This window comes from Nematolebias whitei, chromosome 22 (genome assembly GCF_014905685.2).
Source record: "Nematolebias whitei isolate Nwh7 chromosome 22, NemWhi1, whole genome shotgun sequence".
In the NCBI taxonomy this organism is placed as follows: domain Eukaryota; kingdom Metazoa; phylum Chordata; class Actinopteri; order Cyprinodontiformes; family Rivulidae; genus Nematolebias; species Nematolebias whitei.
Genome location: NC_056519.1, coordinates 11,911,813 through 11,922,678, shown reverse-complemented (window position 1 = coordinate 11,922,678; position 10,866 = coordinate 11,911,813). Strand labels below are relative to the sequence as shown.

General features: G+C 35.4%; 1 protein-coding gene across 1 annotated transcript in view; it reads left to right on the top strand.

The window, feature by feature from the left end:
• cacna2d4a (calcium channel, voltage-dependent, alpha 2/delta subunit 4a) overlaps nucleotides 1-10,866 on the top strand; it is a 104,758-nt gene that overhangs the window by 609 nt on the left and 93,283 nt on the right. Inside the window, exons 2-7 of the mRNA XM_037695881.1 lie at nucleotides 1,414-1,616; nucleotides 6,051-6,132; nucleotides 9,877-9,993; nucleotides 10,104-10,163; nucleotides 10,235-10,397; nucleotides 10,490-10,621. Of these exons, the coding sequence (XP_037551809.1) occupies nucleotides 1,441-1,616; nucleotides 6,051-6,132; nucleotides 9,877-9,993; nucleotides 10,104-10,163; nucleotides 10,235-10,397; nucleotides 10,490-10,621 (730 nt within the window). The 5' untranslated portion in view covers nucleotides 1,414-1,440. The remainder of the gene's footprint in view (nucleotides 1-1,413; nucleotides 1,617-6,050; nucleotides 6,133-9,876; nucleotides 9,994-10,103; nucleotides 10,164-10,234; nucleotides 10,398-10,489; nucleotides 10,622-10,866) is intronic.

The window sequence follows — 10,866 nt, the reverse complement described above, 5'->3', positions numbered from 1 at the left end:
TTTTTTTTTTTTTAACTTCTTTACATATAAAAATGACTGATCTTCTTAATCAGTTGAGGTAAAATAAATCTTGCCTTATTTCTTAATGTGTTAGCTTTATTTGTTGAGCTGATTGACCGGCACTTGTGACGCATTTGTTTATTAACATCACAGCTAACTATTAGCTGTTGCTAATTTAAGCATGCTAACAGCTAGCACCAGTAGTCATCTACTAGCTAGTGAATTTATCAAAGCTAAAGCACAAGAATAACTCCTTGGTGTAGCTGCAGACCCAAAATAAAGATGAAAACAAGGTAAATAATCATTTGTTGACCTGAGTCATGACAACTAAAGAACTGTTTATCAGCTGTAAATAAATTTCATATATTAAATTTGCTCGTTACAGTTAATATATTAGCAGTAAACAAACAAATTAGCAGGCTACTGCTAACAGCACTAATAACTTTGCCTTTTTTAAAGGAGGGGTAGTTTGAAACAGGACTTAGTGTTAAAACTTATTTTGTGTAGAATTATTTATATTACAGAAAATGTATTATGATTTTAGCTTGTAATAAGTGTTAATTGTGTGACTGCTAATGAAGCATTATGGTCATCCATTATTTCCAGTACGTTTTTCAGCATCTTTCTTGTTGCACAAGTGTTGTGCTTTTTCAACAAATCATATCAAAACATTCAGCTCGTTCTCAAGAAGGGTGCTATGACTTTTGGCATTGCTACAACTTGAGCTTTTTGAAATATGTAGCCTTTTCTGCCACTTTTTTTCTCAAAGAAAATGAATTGAGCTCCTTTTACATCCTTCTAATCTAGATGTGTTTACATTACTACTCACATTTTGTTCTGGTTCAGCTTCTTTCAGCTTCCTTGTGCAATAAAATAAATAATATCCTGCTACTTTCAGCTGTTTTTTCAGGTTTTTTTGGTTTTGCTTTATTCTGCAAACTACATTTTTGTGCTTCTTCTAACTTTTAGCTTCTAATTTCAGCATGTTCTGCTCCTTTCAGGTTATTTCTGCGAGCTTCAACTATTTCTGCTATTTTAGCTACAGTTTAGCTGTTTTAAGATCATTTGAGCTTGTTCAGCTAATTACACATTTTTTGCACTCATTTATACTTTTTCAGCCTAATTCAACAAAAACGTGCTCTCTCCACTTCCTTCTGGTCATTTAAGCTTCTTTCAGCCTTTTCAGCTCCTTTTTTGTTGCTAATTTCAGCGTTTTTGCTATTATCCTAATTTTTGTGCTAATTTCTGCTTATTTAACCCAAATTCAGCAAATATTTGTTATTTTTGCAAGAAATGCATTTTCTCTAGTTTACATTTGTATTCTAAACTGCTCTGCACTCGGTGTAAACAGTAAGATTTTTTGGTTAATTTCTTCTGACCTATTTAATTTTTTTACTTCTTGCTTTGTTTCAGAGCCAGTTCACAACAATCATTGGACTGATGCAGGTTGCTGCTGCTGCACGGATAAGCCACTGGCGTACGGGAAAAGGCGGGAATGCCATTAAATCAGACCAAAGTGGGCCACACAAAAAGAGGCTGATGATGCTGATGTGGATTATCCTCTCCAGCTCACTCTTCCTGGTGGTGGATGGGCAGATGAAGATCTCACCAGAAACGTGAGTGTAGCTGTGACAGAAAACGCTGACAAAGAGCTTTTAATCCAGAAAGTTAAGCACTTACATATATATATATATATATATGTATGTATGTGTGTGTGTGTGTGTGTGTGTGTGTGTGTGTGTGTGCGTGCGTGCGTGCGTGCGTGCATGTATGTATGTATTTTTTTTGCTACTAAACTCTTTTTAGCTTCAATTTAATATCACATTATTTTTAATGGCATCTGTATTGTCTGACAATATGCTGCCTTTCACCTAGAAAAGCAAGCAAAGGATTATCTCCAACCCACTGCTTTGTTTACATTTTAATCAGACTGTTTCCTGCATGCACCGTGGAAGTCATGCTCTAAAGCCGTGCATGTGACGGATGAGTCAAAAGTGTTTTCCTAATTTGGCTGAGCACTCAAGATACATACTGTATGGGCCATCTGTTCACCTGTGGGGTCCAGCTAACTGCTAAACTAAGCTACAATTTCTTTACTGATGCACCAAGACTTTTAACATATACATTTATTTATTCTTAGACATTAATAGATTATTAATATGGGTTAGGAAATGGAAGCCTTTTTACGGCTATAAAATAAGTAGATGGGATGTAAAGTTTCCATAAAGCCTGTTTTTGCACACGTTACATATTTCTTTATTTGTAAGTGGTAATCTGATTACATTTTCGCCAAACTAACGTCCAAGTGGTGCCATACAGCTTCAAGGGTAATTGTGCTGTCAGTCAGCAGGCCAGTGTGAGTCAGAGTGAAACTTCTGTATGTGAGGCAGCAGAGTTTAGCAGGTCATCACGGTTCACTGAACACAAAATTCATTCCTCTGCCTGGGGGGAGATTTAGCATCAGGGCTGCTGTTTCTCTGGGAGTTAACAAGGCCAAGCCTATAACATTTTAGGTCAGATGGGTCAACCGTTTAGTCGCTGTAGAAACATCACTACTCTGCCATGAGGAACTCAAAGAAATGATAATTCACCATGCAGCACTAAAGAGAGCACATGCTCAGTTTATAGGTTTGTATTGAACCATATATAACTATAACGCATTAGCCGTGTTTCAAGAGTGTGAAAATAATGACCCTTTCCCTCTGGAGCATTCTTTCACATTTTGTGCCAGTAAAGTTCCAGCATTGTCATCTTTGAAATACTGTTAGCTGTAAATAATTATATATATTCTGTTGGGGAAAAATAACTACTAATCACTGCATTCAGGCTTGTCAGATGACTTTATTTATGGACACGGTCATGTTTATGGAAAGAGGAGATTTGTACTGCTAATGCATTAGTTGGTATAAGTAAGCTGGATATATTCATCCTTTTCTAAAAAGACATTCTTGACATACTTACCAACCAAAATGGACAAAAACAATGATTTAACAGCAGAGTCAAATATGTGTGCAATAGACTGAAATGACTTTAATATTCTGAAGAACACTGAGACTACAAGCATTTTGTTCAGCTTAATACATCGGTAAAATTTTGGTAAAATATTTACAAGTCAAAGATGTAAAGAATGCCTAAAATTGACCAGTTGGTGGCAATGCAGCGATTTTACAACAAACGATAAATACATGGTCAGAGGTCCATGCATTAACCCCCACCAACATTTATGAAAATGCTCTTCATACTTTTTTTGTTCCATCATGTTACAGAAGCAAAAAGCAACCGAGTCTAAACAATAAGTAAAATCTTCAGCAGTGCAGTGGTATTTATTAGGCATGCACAATATTATTGGCATATCGGTATCAGACGATATTAGCGATAAAGTTAAATATCGGACATCGGCCATTCTATCAAAATAACTCAACGAGATAAAAAGCACTGTTTATACTGTGTGTATTATATATATATATATATATATATATATATATATATATATATATATATATATATATAATGCACTGTTTTTGTATCACTGAGTGTTGTCATTGCTTTAGAGAGAGTACATGTCATGAATAAATTTGACATTAGACATAATCCAAGTTGAAGTGTTACATAATTTTCAGCCCATTTTTGGCATCTGCATTTGGTAGCAGGACAAATTGACAAAGACCATGCAGAATAACTTAGTATTTTAATTCCACAGCAGAGAAAGCTATGTAGTCTCTGTAAGTAGGTCTAGGGAAAAAATATAGGAATTGATATCGGTTATTGGCCAAATAAGTTTTAACATAATGGCATATTGAATATCGGCCAAAAATCCAATATTGTGCATCTCTAGTATTTATTTACATTTCTGTTTAGAAGTGAACACACTCATATTTTGCTTTGAACACATCAACAAGTCAACAGTCAGCAGTCAGTCTTTGGCACTGATGCTGGTGTGCAGCCTGGTAGATCCCTGCCAACATATTAACAGGGCGCTGGCTGACTCCCCATAGGTTGAGCCATCTGTCACATCCTGTCTACTCTTTCACCTCAGTTGCATTCACATGGAGGATTTGTAGAATTACGGCATGTTTTAGAGCACAGAAGAACTCCTCGGCCTGGCAGACAGTTCGTCCTTTTCCACTGTCACGCACTAATTGGTTTTAATCGTTATTTGGTGAATGCAAAGAAACCTTTTAATATGATTGACAGCACATATTTAACTTTTTTTTTACTCTCCTGCTCACCCAAGAGCTCATGGGTCATTTTGACCCAAGGGCAGCAGGAGGGTAAAATATTTACTACCTTGCATTTTTCAATCAAGATGCAAGAAATTTTTACTGACAAAACAGGATTCTCTTTTTCTTTTTTTGGAATCAGTACATTTTAATTACTGGGATTTAAATTCTGGTATGCCACTAATATTTTTGAGTTGTCTTTTTTTAATCAAAGAATGTGCAAATTAATGTTTGTGCTTGTTTGTTTTTAGGTCACAAATGGTTTTATTGTGTGAATGTTTATCATTTGTGATCAATTTTTCTTATGTTTTTCAACATCTTTCTTGTTCCACAATTTTTTACCATTTCAACAAATCGTATAGCAAAACATTCAGCTTTTTCAGGAGAAGGGTGCTATGACTTTTGGTATTGGTGCAACTTTAGCTTTTTAAAATATTTATCCTTTTCTGCCATTTTTTTTCTCATAGAAAATGAATTGAGCTCATTTTACATCCTTCAATTCTTTAGATTTGTTTACAACCTTTTACTGCTCCTTTCACATTTTTTTTTTCTGGTTCAGCTTCTTTCAGCTTCCTTGTGCAAATGTTAAACTTTTTTCCAGCTACTTTCAGCTAATTCCAGCTGTTTTTCAACTGTTTTGCGCTCGTCAGATTATTTCTGCTAACTACAGTACAACATTTTTGTGCTTCTTTTAACTTCTTTCGGCTAATTTCAGTTTTTTATGCTCCTTTCAGCTTTTTTTTTTTTTTTTTTTACAAGTTTCAGCCTAATTTTTTATTTTTTTGCTATTTCAGCTACTCTTTGCTGTTTTATGCAAATTTAAGTTTTTTTTTTTTTAGCTAATTCCACAATTGTTTCACTCTTAAACTTTTTTCAGCCTAAATCAACAACAAAGTTCTCTCTCCCATTTCCTTATTGTAATTTAAGCTTCTTTCTGATTTTTTTAGCTGCTTTTCAGATGTTTTTTGTTTTTTTTGGCTAATTTCAGCTTTTGTTCAGATAACTTCCACCTTTTTGTGCCCTTTTCTGCATATTTTAGCCTAATTGGGCAACCATGTGTTACTTCTGCTTTCTTGTACTAATTTAAGGTTGTTCTAACTTTTCGGCTACCTTTTTAGCATTTTTTAGCTAATTTCAGTTGTTTTCAGATAAATTCAAGTTTTTTTATGGTAATTTCTGTTAATTTCAGCTTAATTAACTTCTTTATGGTAATTTCAACTTGTTATGCGCATTTCAACTTTTTTTCTGCTAATTTCAGCTTGTTCTGCTATTTCAGCTACTATTTAGCTTTTTAATGCGAATTTTAGTCTTTTCAGCTAATTCCACTTTTTTTTAATAGCTAATTTATGCTCTTTCTTCTTTCTTCTGGTAGGTTAAGCTTCTTTCTGCCTTTTCAGCTACTTTTCAGTTATTTTTTGCTAATTTCAGCCCAGGTTTTTTTTAAGCAAATTTCACAATTTCTGTGCTATTTTCTGCTTATTTAAACATTATTCAACAAAAGTGTATTCTTTCCGCTTTCTTCTGCTAATTAAGGCTTTTTCATCCATTTCAGCATGTTATTTTTAGCTAATTTCAGCTGCTTTTCAGCAAGTTCTTCAGCAATAAGAATTCACACTGCATTTTCGCAGGAAATGAAATTTCTCTAGTTGAAGTTGTGATCATGCTAAATGCTTGATCAGATTTCTGCTGATATTAAGGTAATTTTAGCTTCTTTTAGTTGTCTGCAGCTTCAGTTTGGGATTTATTTGTGTTTTGCTTGCGTTTGATCCAGACTCCTGTTCCACCCAGTATTTGCAGCTTTGAACATTGGATTCTGTTTTCTCTGTTCAGTGTGCAGCAATGGGCTGAGAGCTTCGGAAAAGAGTTAGCTGCTTTGTCCTTCAGATACTCTGGAGCTAAACTTTTACAGAAGGTAAGAGACCACACACTTTCACACTCTAACAACACACGTGTTGTTACCCTGGCAACCTGACCCACACACAGACAAAGCAGACACAAGCCTACACAAGTTTTTATTACAGATACACTATTAGGTTAGCAGTATCTTTGCTGTTTTAATGTAAAACAATATAATGATTTACCATAAATTGACCTTTTTTCAGTGGTTACTGTAAACTAAGAACACTTCTCAAGTGTTTTCCAAAAAACTATAACCTGATGTGTTTTACATAAACAGACTATTTTTATGATGAAATCCTGGCAAGTGCAATATTTTACTGTAAATTAAATTGCATTTTGTGTATGTGTACAATTACACACTATTTCAGATTTCATAATGAGAATATTTAGTGTGTTGTGAAGAGCACATTTCACAAGTTCAGGTCATTTTAGCCAGACTTTGCTGGGATGGTTGTTATAGGAGTTATTAAGATGCATACATGTGCAGAGATGAGCAGGAGTTTTGCTCAATTTTAATTGCTTCACAGTACTTTTACATTCTGTTAAAAACAGTTTAGAATAAAATAATTAAACATCTGATTTTAGCAGCAAACTACACCTCAGCTTCATGTATGTCATGCTGAAAGAAATACAGATTTATCATTTATTTTGATGTCTCCCTTTCTGGTTTATATTATCCAATAAGAACATTACAAACTGGCACACATTTGCTGTATGACATCTGGAACAGTCTGGTGTAACCTAAATACCATGCAGATGTGTTTCTTAGTAATTAGTACTCACAATCCTTCTCTGTACGCCACCCTTCAGAACCCCTGGCAGGCCTTCTCACCATCTGTCCCACTCAGATTGTGTCTCCACCAAAACAGTTTTTCTAAATTTGTTGTAGAAAAATTGACTACAGATTTGGGTCATAAATGTAATTTTTAATCTGTGCTTCCATGAAGAATGTGAAATATTCTGACTCATTGCAAAAGTACTCATGTAAAATACTGTGTGGTGTCCGTTAGGAGTTGCATTAATACAGTGGCTATATTTACATAAAGCATGGCTGGTTGCAAAGCTTATCTTTTCATCTAACCCAGGTGTGTAAAAATAATTCAGTTACAGTAGTCCCTCGCTACTTCGTGGTTCAACTTTCGCAGACTCGCTCTTGCGCGGTTTTTCAAAGTAAGAGTGGACATGACGCACAACTGGCTGATTGGATGAGACACACGAGCAGCATGGATTGTTTATTTAAAATAAGTTATTTTAAACGATTTAGCATCTGCTGCACCTTTGTGCAGCCCACAGGTGCAGGGAGAAGCTCCCTCTGCAGCCTGTCATGATCTCCTCTCTCTGCCACCTGCGCCACGCCCACATTTCTGCTCCACGCAGAAGCAGCTTCATGAAGAGTTAACCCTTTGCTGTCCAGCTGCGCCAATCCACTTTTGTCTTCCAACTTACAATTCAAAGTATGTCACCGTAAAATCGTCATAATCACAAAATATAAGTGTTAAAAGTTATTTTTAATCATTTTAAAACTTCCATGTTCAGTTTTTACAGTGTAATTCGTCAAGAAGTCCATTTCTGCCCCATGCTGCATCACGTGCGTGAAAGGTTAATCCTTTGCTGTCCTGCTGTGCTTCTCTACAATTTTAATTTAAATACTGTAATATTTTTAATAAACAATTGTTTATTTAAAATATTACAGTATTTAAATTTAAATTGTTTATTTACACAGAAGGAGGGAGATTGGGAGTGAAACTTGAACTTATTGGGGGGGACGTTGTCCCTTAAATCCCATGATAAACGAGGGACTACTGTATTAGTTTAATCTTTGCAACAAGAAACCATTAATCATCTACCTCTGTCCAGTCAATGCTTGTTAGATTACAGAATCTTTTGTGACTTCATGATAATAAATGATTGTTGCTCCTGTTGTAAACAAGGCCCTGATGCTTGTTGGTGCTGCCATAAAGTGCTTTTTATAACTCTGTATCGTTAAAGTCCTTTCTTTAATGTATATGCTATGTTACTTTGTATTAGTATACTGTAAGACTAATTAAAAACCTAATCTGTGCAAATGAAAAGGTAATGTAGCTCACTTGTTTGGTCAAAAGTCATTGCTGAATTGCAAACGGGCTTCGACTGCTCACGTTATTTTGCAGCAATAAGCCTAACGAGAGTTAATATGTTCGTAATTGTTTATGGTATTAACCTTATAAACATGTTCATACGCTGTTGTTTATGTTGTAAAACAATTCTGTAGATGATATTTACCCTGTAAGCTCACAGAGCACCCGGAGTCTCAGACAGTCGGCTTGTTAGAAGTTTGAAACAGCAAATTCTAACTTCCTGTGCAGAGATGTGGTGCAGAGAGTTTGAACGTGATTAGAGGAAGTCATGAAATGAGCAACCTGGAAGCTGCAGCAGTCGTTAGTACAAGCTGGAAAACATGATACAAGCAAAGTGTTGTTGTTTTTTTTAACTGTACATGTAAGAATGAACAATAAGTCTTGATAGATGTTATGTTTATGAATGTGTTTGTAAGAACATATCTTCTGTAGTGCTTCATCTTATCCTAACAAAATTAAGAGAACTGAACTTGATGTTTCACTTCTCATCCGAGGAGCTCAGTTGAGAAAGTTTCTTGGGTAAAAAAGTAAAACAAAAAAAAATTAATCTTTAATAAACCCTTAATAAAACTTTTCTGTGTTTCATTCTGTTGGGGTTAGAATGTAGTCCTATGAAGCAAATTAGAGTTAGCTTTGCATATTGATAGATCTCCCTTCATTAAATAAAAGATGTTTTACCTCATACCTCTAGGCCTGTCGCGATAAAAAATAAATCAATTAATCGCTTTATCGTTTCTTCATCTCTCTCTTTCTACTGAAGACATTGGATGACAAAAAGTTCAACTCGGGTCACTGACCCCTCCGTTTCTCTTTAAAGTAAATTTTAACCGTCCAAAATCGCGTTTTTGGACGGTTAAAAGCAGCTAAGCTGAGAAGCTAAACTATGAACTAAGCTAACGGGTCAACCTCAGGAAAAAACCTCCATGTTGTCGAAGCTCCAAACTTCATGGTTGAAACTCGTGCCTTCGTGTAAAAAGTTGTTTTTCTCTGCAAAAAGAAGCTGGGAACTTGTTTACTGATTTTTTTTTTTTTTAATTAAAAGCTTTGTGTAAAAAATGCTATGCTAAAGAGCTCAAACCACACAGAGCATCCGCCATTTTGAGAACTGAAGAGAGACAGCCCATGTCACGTCAAGGGGCCTCCCTCCCATTTTTCTTAAAGAGACACGCTGCTCCCTCCCTCACTATCCATCCTTCGGTTCAAACAGTCTTTTACTGCCATCCGGTGGTCTAAAAAAGGTAATACATGCAAAACAAATTAACAAACATTAGTAATAATAATTAGTAATAACAATAATTTATACAATAATTTACACAATAATTAGTAATTATTGTCAAATGGCAAACACTATTATTGTTTCTTGCAATAATTTTGGAGACTATTAATCGCCCAGCAAAATTTGTTATTTTGACAGCATACTCATACCATTAGACCGTAATAGGTCTTTCCTATGACGAAAACAAAAAACAAAACATACCATAATAAGATGCACAGACAAGTTTTTAGAACATTAATAACTTTTAGGCCATAATTAAATGTGAGGAAATTCCTATGGTAAGATGCTAAAATAACAAAAAAAAAAAAATTTGCTCAAGTGTATTTGAATGCAGTGTCAGTAAGTCTTTCTTTTTGTTTTGAAGAAATACAAGGACGTCGAAGGCACAGTAAAGATAGAGGAAGTGAATGGTGAAGTCCTGGTTAAGAAGTTTGCAGCGGAAATGGAAGAGATGCTCCGGAGAAAAATGGAGTCTGTAAAGGTAACAATGACACGTTCCTGCTTGTTTAAGCAACAATCAGATACAAAATGCTGCATGATTAATCACAGGCAACGCTTTAGATAATATGTTTCATGGTATGTTTCTCACAGAGGATAGCAGAAGCAGCAGAAGATGCAGATCTCTCCCATGAGTACAATGAAACGCTAGAGGTACAGTACAGTCACTAAGTAAGTACCCTTACTGACAGTTTTGTCATTGTTTTTATTTTTTTCCTCTTTAGTTTGATTACTATAACTCCCTGTTGATCAACTCTGTGGATGAAGAAGGGAATCCAGTTCCCCTTGGTGGAGAATTCCCCTTGGACAAAAATGAACATTACAACAAACTGCCAGTCAACATACAACAAAGCAACATACAAGTTCCCACAAATGTTTATAACCGAGGTAAAACGAGCACAAAGCTTTCATTTACTAACTCTCTTGCTTGACTTTAAGAATAAATATATATATTGTTGTTTTCTTGTGCCTTGCTGCAGATCCAGATATTCTGAACGGGGTCTACATGTCTGAGGCTCTGGATGATGTTTTTATGGAGAACTCTCAAAAAGACCCAACTCTCACCTGGCAGTACTTCGGCAGCTCCACAGGCTTCTTCAGACTCTACCCAGGTATAACCCCAATTTTGGAAAAGTTGGGACGTTGTGTAAAATGTACATAAAAAACGTTCTCGTCTCATGTAGCATTCTGGTACTGATACTTTAGATGTTTTAAAACTCTTTTTTTTAGAGTTGGACCAGTATAGATATTTTTGGCTAATGCCAATAAACAATATATTGGCTGACAGTTTTTGAGCTTTGTCCACCCCCAATAATCTAAGTTAACAGCGAGTAGAGCGGTGCTTGTTCAGTTAGCG